Source organism: Bufo bufo, chromosome 1, assembly GCF_905171765.1.
Source record: "Bufo bufo chromosome 1, aBufBuf1.1, whole genome shotgun sequence".
NCBI lineage: Eukaryota > Metazoa > Chordata > Amphibia > Anura > Bufonidae > Bufo > Bufo bufo.
In genome coordinates this window covers 794585355-794600044 of record NC_053389.1, presented here as the reverse complement: position 1 = coordinate 794600044, position 14690 = coordinate 794585355, and the positions used below count along the sequence as shown (strand labels likewise).

The following is a 14690-nucleotide window of genomic DNA, read 5'->3' as shown; positions in this document are numbered from 1 at the left end:
AACAACGCCCTTATACCACATTCAGTCAGATTGTACTGTTCAACCTTCTCTAGTGTTCTACCCATGGAAGATTCCAGCTCAACTAGTTGGGTGGGGGTGGGGGGCACAGATCTCTTCAATAAAAAAGTACAAAAAATTGCAACTTTTTGATAAACGACTTACAGCGTAAGAATCATGTAATTGGATCTGGAACCACTACTAATACTGGAGATGACTCTCTTTGGTTCTTCTCCATTTCAAGGAGAGTTACAGGATTAGGTCAATAAATGCAGCCAGAATATCAGCAGTCTAATCTAATGCCCAGGACGCAGTTTGCTACTAACCCCATCCTTTAGCACAGGTTTGTACCCACGGGTAAGTGTCAGTAGGTGCATGATGCCCAGTACATGAAGGCTACTTCTCTAATTCTGAATTACCAGGATATGTTGGTGGTTTTTGCAAGCAGGTGACATGCAGGTATGTACAGCACAGGTAAGTGATTTGGGAGAGCTCATACCTCATGTGTGTCCTTTTGTGTCCTCGGTACCAGGCAGTCACAACCAGTCACCTAATGACACAATCAGCTCATTGTGCCACTGAGTAATACAGGACACGCTCAAGGTGAAAGAGGGAGAGAGACGGGTGCTCCAGAGAGTGCGAGAGACAGCCAGGTGAGCGCTCACAAAGACAGGGTGCTTGGGTGTTTGGGGTGAACAGATAGGGGGCTAGGTGTGTGAGGGGGACAGTGACAGGGCTCTGGTATTGTTTAAAGCAGTAGCAGGGTGCTGGGTGTGCAAGGAGTGTAGAGACAGGGTGCTGAGTGTGTTAGGGGTGTTGTGACGGTGCTCGGTGTGTGAGGGGTCTGATGAGCAGAGTTGGGTGTATGGCGTTAGGTACAAGGGTATTCGGAGCATAGGGTGTGGGATGCAGTGACAGGCGGCTGGATGTCTGAGGGGTGCAGCAACAGGGTGCTGTCTGAGAGAGGTGCAGTGATAGGGTGCTGGGTGTGAATGATGCAGTGACAGGGTGCTGTGTGCGTGAGGGGTGCAGTGACAGGGTGCTGGGTGCGTGAGGGGTGCAGTGACAGGGTGCTGGGTGCATGAGGGGTGCAGTGACAGGGTGCTGGGTGCATGAGGGGTGCAGTGATAGGATGCTGGGTGTGAATGATGCAGTGACAGGGTGCTGTGTGTGTGAGGGGTGCAGTGACAGGGTGCTGTGTGTGTGAGGGGTGCAGTGACAGGGTGCTGGGTGCGTGAGGGGTGCAGTGACAGGGTGCTGTCTGTGTGAGGGGTGCAGTGACAGGGTGCTGGGTGCGTGAGGGGTGCAGTGACAGGGTGCTGGGTGCGTGAGGGGTGCAGTGACAGGGTGCTGGGTGCGTGAGGTGGACCGACAGGGAGCTTGGAGTTTATGGACCAGGGACAGGAGTGCATTCACAGAGTGCTGAGTGTGTGGAGTGTAGTAACAGGGTGCTAGATGTGTGAGGTGTAGTGACAGGGCTCTAAATGTGTGAGGTGTAGTGACAGGGCTCTAGATGTGTGAGGTGTAGTGAGAGGGTGCTAGATGTGTGAGGTGTAGTGAGAGGGTGCTAGATGTGTGAGGTGTAGTGACAGGGGGCTAGATGTGTGAGGTGTAGTGACAGGGTTCTAGATGTGTGAGGTGTAGTGAGAGGGTGCTAGATGTGTGAGGTGTAGTGACAGGGTTCTAGATGTGTGAGGTGTAGTGACAGGGTTCTAGATGTGTGAGGTGTAGAGACAGGGTGCTAGATGTGTGAGGTGTAGTGAGAGGGTGCTAGATGTGTGAGGTGTAGTAACAGGGTGCTAGATGTGTGAGGTGTAGTGAGAGGGTGCTAGATGTGTGAGGTGTAGTGACAGGGTGCTAGATGTGTGAGGTGTAGTGAGAGGGTGCTAGATGTGTGAGGTGTAGTAACAGGGTTCTAGATGTGTGAGGTGTAGTGAGAGGGTTCTAGATGTGTGAGGTGTAGTGACAGGGTTCTAGATGTGTGAGGTGTAGTGACAGGGTGCTAGATGTGTGAGGTGTAGTGACAGGGTTCTAGATGTGTGAGGTGTAGTGACAGGGCTCTAGATGTGTGAGGTGTAGTGAGAGGGTGCTAGATGTGTGAGGTGTAGTGAGAGGGTGCTAGATGTGTGAGGTGTAGTGAGAGGGTGCTAGATGTGTGAGGTGTAGTGACAGGGCTCTAGATGTGTGAGGTGTAGTGAGAGGGTTCTAGATGTGTGAGGTGTAGTGACAGGGTGCTAGATGTGTGAGGTGTAGTGAGAGGGTGCTAGATGTGTGAGGTGTAGTGAGAGGGTGCTAGATGTGTGAGGTGTAGTGAGAGGGTGCTAGATGTGTGAGGTGTAGTGCCAGGGTTCTAGATGTGTGAGGTGTAGTGACAGGGTTCTAGATGTGTGAGGTGTAGTGAGAGGGTGCTAGATGTGTGAGGTGTAGTGACAGGGTGCTAGATGTGTGAGGTGTAGTGAGAGGGCTCTAGATGTGTGAGGTGTAGTGACAGGGTTCTAGATGTGTGAGGTGTAGCGACAGGGCTCTAGATGTGTGAGGTGTAGTGAGAGGGTTCTAGATGTGTGAGGTGTAGTGACAGGGTTCTAGATGTGTGAGGTGTAGTGAGAGGGTTCTAGATGTGTGAGGTGTAGTGACAGGGCTCTAGATGTATGAGGTGTAGTGACAGGGTTCTAGATGTGTGAGGTGTAGTGAGAGGGTTCTAGATGTGTGAGGTGTAGTGAGAGGGTGCTAGATGTGTGAGGTGTAGTGAGAGGGTGCTAGATGTGTGAGGTGTAGTGAGAGGGTGCTAGATGTGTGAGGTGTAGTGCCAGGGTTCTAGATGTGTGAGGTGTAGTGACAGGGTTCTAGATGTGTGAGGTGTAGTGAGAGGGTGCTAGATGTGTGAGGTGTAGTGACAGGGTGCTAGATGTGTGAGGTGTAGTGAGAGGGCTCTAGATGTGTGAGGTGTAGTGACAGGGTTCTAGATGTGTGAGGTGTAGCGACAGGGCTCTAGATGTGTGAGGTGTAGTGAGAGGGTTCTAGATGTGTGAGGTGTAGTGACAGGGTTCTAGATGTGTGAGGTGTAGTGAGAGGGTTCTAGATGTGTGAGGTGTAGTGACAGGGCTCTAGATGTATGAGGTGTAGTGACAGGGTTCTAGATGTGTGAGGTGTAGTGAGAGGGTTCTAGATGTGTGAGGTGTAGTGACAGGGTTCTAGATGTGTGAGGAGTAGTGAGAGGGTGCTAGATGTGTGAGGTGTAGTGAGAGGGCTCTAGATGTGTGAGGTGTAGTGACAGGGTTCTAGATGTGTGAGGTGTAGTGACAGGGCTCTAGATGTGTGAGGTGTAGTGAGAGGGTTCTAGATGTGTGAGGTGTAGTGACAGGGTTCTAGATGTGTGAGGTGTAGTGAGAGGGTTCTAGATGTGTGAGGTGTAGTGACAGGGCTCTAGATGTATGAGGTGTAGTGACAGGGTTCTAGATGTGTGAGGTGTAGTGAGAGGGTTCTAGATGTGTGAGGTGTAGTGAGAGGGTGCTAGATGTGTGAGGTGTAGTGCCAGGGTTCTAGATGTGTGAGGTGTAGTGCCAGGGTTCTAGATGTGTGAGGTGTAGTAACAGGGTTCTAGATGTGTGAGGTGTAGTGACAGGGTTCTAGATGTGTGAGGTGTAGTGAGAGGGTTCTAGATGTGTGAGGTCTAGTGAGAGGGTTCTAGATGTGTGAGGTGTAGTGAGAGGGTGCTAGATGTGTGAGGTGTAGTGAGAGGGTGCTAGATGTGTGAGGTGTAGTGAGAGGGTGCTAGATGTGTGAGGTGTAGTGACAGGGTGCTAGATGTGTGAGGTGTAGTGACAGGGTTCTAGATGTGTGAGGTGTATGTTATATGCATTGACAGGAGCTTGGGTATGGTGAAGTGACAGGATGCTGGCTGTGAGGGGTGCAGTTAATGGGGTGCTGACTGTGATTAATGCAGTGGTAAGGTGCTGGCTGTGAAGAGCGCAGTAATAGGGTGCTGGATGTGAGGGGTGCAGTAATAGGGTGCTGGATGTGAGAGATGCAGTAATAGGGTGCTGGATGTGAGGAGCACAGTAATAGGGTGCTGGATGTGAGGGGTGCAGTAATAGGGTGCTGGATGTGAGAGATGCAGTAATAGGGTGCTGGATGTGAGGGGTGCAGTAATAGGGTGCTGGATGTGAGAGATGCAGTAATAGGGTGCTGGATGTGAGAGCTGCAGTAATAGGGTGCTGGATGTGAGGGTGCAGTAATAGGGTGCTGGATGTGAGAGATGCAGTAATAGGGTGCTGGATGTGAGGGGTGCAGTAATAGGGTGCTGGATGTGAGAGATGCAGTAATAGGGTGCTGGATGTGAAGGGTGCAGTAATAGGGTGCTGGATGTGAGAGATGCAGTAATAGGGTGCTGGATGTGAGGGGTGCAGTAATAGGGTGCTAACTGTGAGGGGTGCAGTATCATTGTGCTGGCTTTGTGTGTTGACTAAAGGCCCCTTTACACTGAACACTTCAGCAGGTGATTGTGAGGAGAGAAGCGTTCCTTCCCAGCAATCGCCTGCTCGTCCGTGGAGGTGAAGTGCTGCTATTACATGCAGTGATCTTCCCCTCAGTACGGGGAGGAGTGATCGCTACTGCCATCACTTGTCCCCATCATTGTTTGCCAGCAGAGGCTGTTTAGATGGAATGATCTGCTGCCGGCAAACGATGACTTAGGTGACAGCACAAACAATCATATTACCCAATGAACGAGCCTTTTGCTGGTTCATCAGGTGATCAGCGGCGCCTTTACACCAGCAGATAATCGCTAATGAGCGATCCTGAGAAGACTTGTTAGTGATTATCTGGCTCATGCTCCGCCGCTGTAAGGGGGCCTTAGTTGGGTGATAGGTGTATGGGGGAAGTGACAGGGTGGTTGGAGATTATGGTGCAGTGACAACCATGGGTGTGTGTGTCTGGTGCAGTGATAAGGGTCTGGTTTCAATAAAAGTACAGGGTGCCAAGTGTGTGGAGCACAGCGACAGGGTGCCAAGTGTGTGGAGCACAGCGACAGGGTGCAGAGTGTGTGGAGTACAGTGACAGGGTGCCAAGTGTGTGGAGTACAGTGACAGGGTGCCAAGTGTGTGTGGAGTACAGTGACAGGGTGCCAAGTGTGTGGAGTACAGTGACAGGGTGCCAAGTGTGTGTGGAGTACAGTGACAGGGTGCCAAGTGTGTGGAGTACAGTGACAGGGTGCAGAGTGTGTGCAGTACAGTGACAGGGTGCCGAGTGTGTGTGGAGCACAGCGACAGGGTGCCAAGTGTGTGTGGAGCACAGCGACAGGGTGCCAAGTGTGTGGAGTACAGTGACAGGGTGTCGAGTGTGTGGAGCACAGCGACAGGGTGCCAAGTGTGTGGAGTACAGTGACAGGGTGCAGAGTGTGTGGAGTACAGTGACAGGGTGCAGAGTGTGTGGAGTACAGTGACAGGGTGCCAAGTGTGTGTGGAGCACAGCGACAGGGTGCCAAGTGTGTGGAGTACAGTGACAGGGTGCAGAGTGTGTGGAGTACAGTGACAGGGTGCCGAGTGTGTGGAGTACAGTGACAGGGTGCCAAGTGTGTGTGGAGTACAGTGACAGGGTGCCAAGTGTGTGGCGTACAGTGACAGGGTGCCAAGTGTGTGGAGTACAGTGACAGGGTGCCGAGTGTGTGGAGTACAGTGACAGGGTGCCGAGTGTGTGGAGTACAGTGACAGGGTGCAGAGTGTGTGGAGCACAGTGACAGGGTGCCGAGTGTGTGGAGTACAGTGACAGGGTGTCGAGTGTGTGGAGTACAGTGACAGGGTGTCAAGTGTGTGGAGCACAGTGACAGGGTGCCAAGTGTGTGTGGAGCACAGCAACAGGGTGCCAAGTGTGTGGAGTACAGTGACAGGGTGTCGAGTGTGTGGAGTACAGTGACAGGGTGCCGAGTGTGTGGAGTACAGTGACAGGGTGCCGAGTGTGTGGAGTACAGTGACAGGGTGCAGAGTGTGTGGAGCACAGTGACAGGGTGCCGAGTGTGTGGAGTACAGTGACAGGGTGTCGAGTGTGTGGAGTACAGTGACAGGGTGTCAAGTGTGTGGAGCACAGCGACAGGGTGCCAAGTGTGTGTGGAGCACAGCGACAGGGTGCCAAGTGTGTGGAGTACAGTGACAGGGTGTCGAGTGTGTGGAGTACAGTGACAGGGTGTCAAGTGTGTGGAGCACAGTGACAGGGTGCCAAGTGTGTGTGGAGCACAGCGACAGGGTGCCAAGTGTGTGGAGTACAGTGACAGGGTGCAGAGTGTGTGGAGTACAGCGACAGGGTGCCAAGTGTGTGTGGAGCACAGCGACAGGGTGCCAAGTGTGTGGAGTACAGTGACAGGGTGCAGAGTGTGTGGAGTACAGTGACAGGGTGCCGAGTGTGTGGAGTACAGTGACAGGGTGCCAAGTGTGTGTGGAGTACAGTGACAGGGTGCCGAGTGTGTGGAGTACAGTGACAGGGTGCCGAGTGTGTGGAGTACAGTGACAGGGTGCAGAGTGTGTGGAGCACAGTGACAGGGTGCCGAGTGTGTGGAGTACAGTGACAGGGTGCCAAATGTGTGGAGTACAGTGACAGGGTGCCAAGTGTGTGGAGTACAGCAACAGGGTGCAGAGTGTGTGGAGTACAGTGACAGGGTGCCAAGTGTGTGTGGAGTACAGTGACAGGGTGCCAAGTGTGTGGAGTACAGTGACAGGGTGCCAAGTGTGTAGAGTACAGCGACAGGGTGCCAAGTGTGTAGAGTACAGCGACAGGGTGCCGAGTGTGTGTGGAGTACAGCAACAGGGTGCCAAGTGTGTGTGGAGTACAGTGACAGGGTGCCAAGTGTGTGGAGTACAGTGACAGGGTGCCAAGTGTGTAGAGTACAGCGACAGGGTGCCAAGTGTGTAGAGTACAGCGACAGGGTGCCAAGTGTGTGGAGCACAGCGACAGGGTGCCGAGTGTATGGAGTACAGCGACAGGGTGCCAAGTGTGTGGAGCACAGCGACAGGGTGCCGAGTGTATGGAGTACAGTGACAGGGTGCCGAGTGTGTGTGGAGTACAGCGACAGGGTGCCGAGTGTATGGAGTACAGTGACAGGGTGCCGAGTGTGTGTGGAGTACAGCGACAGGGTGCCGAGTGTGTGGAGTACAGTGACAGGGTGCCAAGTGTGTGGAGTACAGTGACAGGGTGCCAAGTGTGTGGAGTACAGTGACAGGGTGCCAAGTGTGTGGAGCACAGTGACAGGGTGCAGAGTGTGTGGAGTACAGTGACAGGGTGCCGAGTGTTTGGAGTACAGCAACAGGGTGCCAAGTGTGTGAAGTACAGTGACAGGGTGCCAAGTGTGTGGAGTACAGTGACAGGGTGCCAAGTGTGTGGAGTACAGCGACAGGGTGCCGAGTGTGTGGAGTACAGTGACAGGGTGCCAAGTGTGTGTGGAGTACAGCGACAGGGTGCCAAGTGTGTGAAGTACAGTGACAGGGTGCCAAGTGTGTGGAGTACAGTGACAGGGTGCCAAGTGTGTGGAGTACAGCGACAGGGTGCCGAGTGTGTGGAGTACAGTGACAGGGTGCCAAGTGTGTGGAGTACAGCGACAGGGTGCCAAGTGTGTATGGAGTACAGTGACAGGGTGCCAAGTGTGTGGAGTACAGTGACAGGGTGCCAAGTGTGTAGAGTACAGTGACAGGGTGCCAAGTGTGTGTGGAGTACAGTGACAGGGTGCAGAGTGTGTGGAGTACAGTGACAGGGTGCCAAGTGTGAGGAGTACAGTGACAGGGTGCCAAGTGTGTGGAGTACAGTGACAGGGTGCCAAGTGTGTGGAGTACAGTGACAGGGTGCCAAGTGTGGAGTACAGTGACAGGGTGCCAAGTGTGTGGAGTACAGCGACAGGGTGCCAAGTGTGTGTGGAGTACAGTGACAGGGTGCCAAGTGTGTGGAGTACAGTGACAGGGTGCCAAGTGTGTGGAGTACAGCGACAGGGTGCCAAGTGTGTGTGGAGTACAGTGACAGGGTGCCGAGTGTGTGGAGTACAGTGACAGGGTGTCAAGTGTGTAGAGTACAGTGACAGGGTGCCAAGTGTGTAGAGTACAGTGACAGGGTGCCAAGTGTGTGTGGAGCACAGCGACAGGGTGCCAAGTGTGTGGAGCACAGTGACACGGTGCCAAGTGTGTGGAGCACAGCGACAGGGTGCCAAGTGTGTGTGTGAAGTACAGTGACAGGGTGCCAAGTGTGTGGAGTACAGTGACAGGGTGCTAAGTGTGTGGAGCACAGCGACAGGGTGCCAGGTGTGTGGAGTACAGTGACAGGGTGCCGAGTGTGTGGAGTACAGTGACAGGGTGCCGAGTGTGTGGAGTACAGCGACAGGGTGCCAAGTGTGTGGAGTACAGTGACAGGGTGCCAAGTGTGTGGAGTACAGTGACAGGGTGCCGAGTGTGTGGAGTACAGCGACAGGGTGCCGAGTGTGTGGAATACAGTGACAGGGTGCAGAGTGTGTGGAGTGGGGTGTGCAGTGTAGTGAAGTTGCTGACTATAGGGGGCGCTCTTTTTTCATTGTAAAATGTATTTATTTTTTTGGGTATTATTTAATGCTTTTAGGGGGGTATTAGGGTCAGGGGTATTTTTATGTCATTACCTAGGACGGAGCGTTTAACTATGCAGTGCAAGTCCCTGTAAATGGAAAAGGCCAGTGAACGATAGGGCGGGGGAGGGGAACGTTGTATATGTAGTGTAAACATGTCGTGTGTAGACATGTAATTATAGGACAAACAGTGCACCTGTACTGGGCCACCTCCCCTTTTACTAGTAAAAGTCAGGGAGATGGACACAGCCCGGCAGTCCCCCCCCCCCCCCTGGAAGTCTCCTGTCTCCTTACTGCTGAAGGACCTGCCAGATAAGGTCACTTGACCAGATCTGTGCAGGTCCTCAAGTACACATAGAAGGAGCCGCTCAGCTAAGCCGCCGTGTACATATCTTGTTTTAGTAGTTCTGTATTTAGAGGATTTGGTCTGTCTGGGGCTGCATCTAGGGGCATTTACTTAGAGGGTCTGTATTTGTTTAGTGGGGCTGATCTGGGCTGGGCCACATCACCGCTGAGGCCAGTCATTGGCTGCAGCTGTGCACGTGACCCCATCCACGCAGGAAGTTTCAATGCGGGGATTGGAAGATGAGTTGGAGGCCAGAACCAAGTGGTGGGGAGCAGGTACTTCGCAGATCTGGCAGGGGAGATTTGTTGGGGAAAAAAAAGTCACTAGTGGACAGCCCCTTTAAATAATATAACAATTTTTTTTTTTTATGTTAATTCATTTTATATTAAGCTTTTAACACCCGCTGTTTATGGATACATGTGATGCGCACGTATTTTACATGTCAGGAAGGGGTTAAAGCACCTGGTGTAGGGTGTGGAATTATTTTGGGGACTGGGGAGAGTCTGTATTTATTTAGGGGGGCTGGATATGCTGTACCGTATACAGACCTATACCGGTCAGACACAAGACGCAGGGGGCGCTCATGAGTCCATTGCACTGGGCCCACCAGGGTGTTAGAGCCAGTGAGAGGTCAGGCTGGGGCTTGTAGTTCCACCCACTGTGGCAGTGTGACCCCCGGTGCAGGTTCACAGCGCTGTATTTGTGGATGCTGGTTAATCAGTACTCTCTCTCTCTCGCTCGGTGACTGTCTCGTACCAGCACTGTCTCTGTCCTCTACCTCTCAGTTATTATCTCCCTCATCTTGTTCTACAGAAACCAGTGAACTCCAGCGAATCCAGAGGTAAGTGTGTATCCAGAGACCGTATCACACATGGCAGGTTTAGATACACGGCTCAGCATTCTGTATCACACGTGGCAGGCTTAGATACACAGCTCAGCAACACTATCACAGGATAGGCTTAGATACACAGCTCAGCATTCTGTATCACACATGATAAGCTGACATACAGCAGACGGTCTCACACATGATAGGCTTAGATACACAGCTCAGTAGGCAGTATCACACATGATAGGCTTAGATACACAGCTCAGCATTCTGTATCACACATGATAAGCTGACATACAGCAGTCCAGCAGACGGTCTCACACATGATAGGCTTAGATACACAGCTCAGTAGGCAGTATCACACATGATAGGCTTAGATACACAGCTCAGCAACTCTATCACACATGATTGTCATGGGCTTAGAGTCACAGCTCAGCAGTTGGTATCACATATGGCATGTTTAGCAGACTGTATCGCACATGGTAGGCTTAGATACAGCAGTCCAGCAGACAGTATCACACATTATGTGCTTAGATACACCAGATTAGCAGGCAGTATCACACATGAAGTAATTACATAGACCAACTCAGCAGGAAGTATCACACATGGTAGGCTTAGATACAGCAGATCAGCAGACAGTATCACACAGGATAGGCTTAGATACACAGCTCAGCAGACAGTATCACATAGAATAGGCTTAGATACACAGCTCAGCAGACAGTATCACACAGGATAGGCTTAGATACACAGCTCAGCAGACAGTATCACATAGGATAGGCTTAGATACACAGCTCAGCGGACAGTATCACACATGATAGGCTTAGATACACAGCTCAGCAGACAGTATCACATAGGATAGGCTTAGATACACAGCTCAGCAGACAGTATCACACAGGATAGGCTTAGATACACAGCTCAGCAGACAGTATCACATAGGATAGGCTTAGATACACAGCTCAGCAGACAGTATCACATAGGATAGGCTTAGATACACAGCTCAGCAGACAGTATCACATAGGATAGGCTTAGATACACAGCTCAGCAGACGGTATCACACAGGATAGGATTAGATACACAGCTCAGCAGACAGTATCACATAGGATAGGCTTAGATACACAGCTCAGCAGACAGTATCACATAGGATAGGCTTAGATACACAGCTCAGCAGACAGTATCACACTTGATATGCTTGGATACACCAGCTCAGCAGAAGGTATCACATCTAATAAGCTTAGATACACTTTTCCTATTGTTTTTAACTGCCTGAAAGTGATTATACAATGTGCAATACAATAATTTAGGAAGATACACGGACGATTGGAAGCTTTCCCCCCTAAGGGCTCATGCACACAAACGTGTGCCACCCGTGCATTGGGTACTGCAAATTGCGTCCGCGCGGCCGACGCTGGAGGATGCCAACTTGAATGGATCCGCGATCCATCCGCACCGCAAAAATATAAAAGAGCATGTTCTATTTTTTGCGGTGCGGAGGCACAAACCGAAATGCCACGGAAGCGCTCTGTAGTGCTTCCGTGGCCTTCCACTCCGCATCCGTTATACGGTGCGCATGAGCCCGTAATGTAATAAATCTGTTAATCTGTTTCTGGGAAAGCTGGATGACAACTCATCTGTGATGGAGGCCATATTGGTTGTCACTCACAGACAGAAACTGTCACTTCCACCCAAAACTATACATTAAATTTGACCCTGAAGGCTGCATCTGTGTTATACGACCTCTACAGCTAGGATACTATGGAAAGCGGCTTCTGGGATGTTGTGGCTATGTGCACCAGCGGGGGGCGCTCTTCATGTCTCCGGGGGAGGAAGAGTTAATAGGATCTTGTCAGATAGCTGAAGTTCCTGTGGTCACCTATTGATTCCTAGGTCAATGGCCTATGTGTCACTTACAGTGATAAAACTAGGCAGCAGGGGGAGCCCAAGAGCAAAACCTAGAGCAAGATGCCAATGTGGCCAAAAGTATGTGGACCCCTAGAATTATATTCATTGTGTCTGCACATTGGTGTTGGCTTACAATTCTTTAGGATGTCCAATGACGGTTACTCATAGTTGCTTCTATTTAAGAACTGATTTCAGGGAGACTTGTGATGAGCTGTGCTTTGGGACCCCATAAATACAGGCTATGTGCCCCCCATTAATAACGCCATCACATTACCAAAGTGCCAGCTGCGCGCAAAATTTATTCGGGTGTGGATATGCACTTTTTTCACGACCCCGTGCCTTTCCTACATAGACATGCCACTTTTGAGACGTGATATGCCAAAAATGGGCGCGGAGGCTGCAGTATCCCAGTGCCACATACAGTTAGTACTGGTTTCTGGAAGCTGTGCAGGAGATTCACCAGCTCCACAGAGAGTCCAGGAGGTCCCCCCTTCTTCCAGGAGCCTCCCATATAACATAGGGGGCTGTAATCATTGTGTCTCTGCTTTATGAGCTTGTTCTGGGTCTTTGCTTATACACAACATCCAGTTTAAAGCAAGCAGAGCTGCAGTGTAATGCATGGTGGACAGAACAGCAACCTACTGTAGGTGGGTTTCAGATTATGGGAGACTCCCATCAGGTATTGCTGCTAGGCTGGAACCGCTTATCATATATTGTCCTAAACAGAAGTTATATAAGGAAGGAGCATAAGATCACTGATAAAGCTTTCATTAATGCAGGAATTCAGCGTGACATCCAATGGCGTCAGAGCAGAAACTACAGAGCACTGATGAAAAGCAAATGTCAAATGTCAGCACTGCCATAAACCCGCAATATGACAGCCAAATGGCCGGCTGCTGTGCTCCCGACTCTGGCCACAAGGGGGAGACAGTGGTACATGCATTCACAGCTCCACCTGAGGACAGGAGGGAACATGTAGAGGGGACAACAGTGAACGAGGGGCATGGGGTAGGTACAGGAGGGCAGCGGGAAGGAGGAGAGGGAGCAGGGACAGAGGAGAGGAAAAAGGAGGAAGAAGAGAAGGCGACCGAGGAAGAGGATTCAGAGAATAGAGAGGAGGTACCTGTAGGATTATTGGTGTCACTGGATGAAAATGGTCCATCAGGTGAGGAAAGAGCAGACCAAGGGCCACAGGGGACGGGTGAAGAGACAGCGCCAGAGACAACAAGGCCACAGGTGCCAAGCGATGAGACAGATGTACAAGGAAGAGGTACAGGTCTACTGAGGACAGGTGAAGAGACAGGGCCACAGGTGACAAGTGAAGAGACAGGGCCACAGGTGACAGGTGAAGAGACAGGGCCACAGGTGACAGGTGAAGAGACAGGGCCACAGGTGACAGATGAAGAGACAGGGCTACAGGTAACAGGTGAAGAGACAGGGCCACAAATGACATGTGAAGAGACAGGGCCACAGGTGACATGTGAAGAGACAGGGCCAGAGGTGACGGTTGAAGGGAAAGGACCACAGGTGACAGGTGAAGAGACAGGGCCACAGGTGACAGATGAAGAGACAGGGCCAGAGGTGACTGGTAAAGAGACTGAGGCACAGGTGACAGGTGAAGAGACAGGGCCACAGGTGACTGGTAAAGAGACTGAGGCACATGTGACAGAAGAAGTGACTGGGGTGCAAGGAACAAATGATGAAAAGGATGCCCAGGCTAAATTGGAAGAGACCTGTCCTCAAAGTACAAGTGAGGAGACAGATGATGACCGTGCTCCACCAGCCACCATTCCTGAGGTAGGAGAAAATGTAGGAACAGGCGAGGAGACAGGTGCACAGGTGTCAAATGCAGGTGAGAAGTGGATAGACATGCTGGTCCACAATATAGTGACAGAGGTGACAGGTGAGGGGGTTTCTACAGAAGCCCAGGTGTCTGCAGATACTTCAAATACCACTGCAGTCATCTCAGAGGGGGAAGAACATTCCAACACGCAACTGACGGGAACGGAAACAATGACAGGTGACAAGGTGACATTGCAGGGAGCAGGTGCAGCCGTGCAGGTGAGTGACAGACAGGTGTCTATTGACAGCACAGACATAGCTGCACATGAGTCAGACGAGAAGGCGGGGATGGAGGTCAGGACAGAAGTGAAAGGTACACCAGAACAGCTGAATGAAGAACCAACAGGTGTAGACACGCAGGTGGAGGAGGCAGCCACACGCAGGGAAGACTCAGCAGGTGCCCAGGTGATAGGGGAGGAAGTACACGAGGAAGAAGGTGGACAGGTGATCGCCTCAGTGGAGGAAACAGACAGGGAAGTGACACCTGATGTGGACACACTCCCCAGCAGGGAGGGGACAGCAGACCAAGACCGGCCAGTAGCATGCCGGGAGAAGGAGTGGCCGTCTCATATTTGCACTGCCAGTGAGGTAAGAACAGTCACAGCAGGGCAGGGAGACATACAGCGAGGGTCAGATACACCAAAGGAACCTTCTGACAAGACACCTGAGATGAAGGAAAGAGAAGTGTTAGAAGATGGGCCTTCTCCGACAGAAGAAACCCCCATAGAGCGTGAGATCCGCCTGGCCATGGCAAGAGAGATGTCTCTACGTCAAGAAAGGGGCATCAGCTCCCCTATTGGGCAGCCAGACATGGTAGAGGTGCGCAGAAGGACAATATCGGTGGAGCCGATGGCGGTTCCTGGCAAAGAACGTCAGCTGGCGGGGGCACAGATGCAGAGGGAGATCCAGCTGGAGACGCAAAGAGAGCAAGACTTGGTGGAGCTGGGCAAAGTAATGGGCACCTATGACCGTGGACACCAGCAGGAGCTCCAGGAAAAGAAGTTGATCTTTGAGAGCATGAACACAGGTAAGTGGTTCTCTCCATGTATTTTATGTAGAACGTTCCATAATTTATGACCTCAGTACCAAATAGGTGCGCCTTACTCAGTAGGTAGGTGTCTGGGCAGAATCACACCGGATAGTACCATTTAATAGGAGATCCAGTCACATCAGAGAGGTCCTCTGCTCTACTGATGGGATCCACCAGGGGTTGC

General features: G+C 51.6%; 1 protein-coding gene across 11 annotated transcripts in view; it reads left to right on the top strand.

Annotated features, from left to right (window-relative positions):
* Positions 1–526: 526 nt before the first annotated feature.
* Positions 527–14690, top strand: part of MISP3 (MISP family member 3) — a 33319-nt gene continuing 19155 nt past the window's right edge. For 2 of the 11 annotated variants that reach the window (XM_040415078.1, XM_040415082.1), the window contains exons 1-3: positions 527–650; positions 9723–9750; positions 12414–14503. In XM_040415078.1, the coding sequence (XP_040271012.1) occupies positions 12433–14503 (2071 nt within the window). In that variant the 5' untranslated portion in view covers positions 527–650; positions 9723–9750; positions 12414–12432. Of the gene's footprint in view, positions 651–9722; positions 9751–12413; positions 14504–14690 lie in introns of those variants that run through there. The other 9 variants (XM_040415085.1, XM_040415086.1, XM_040415083.1 and 6 more) reach the window with 9 other exon arrangements.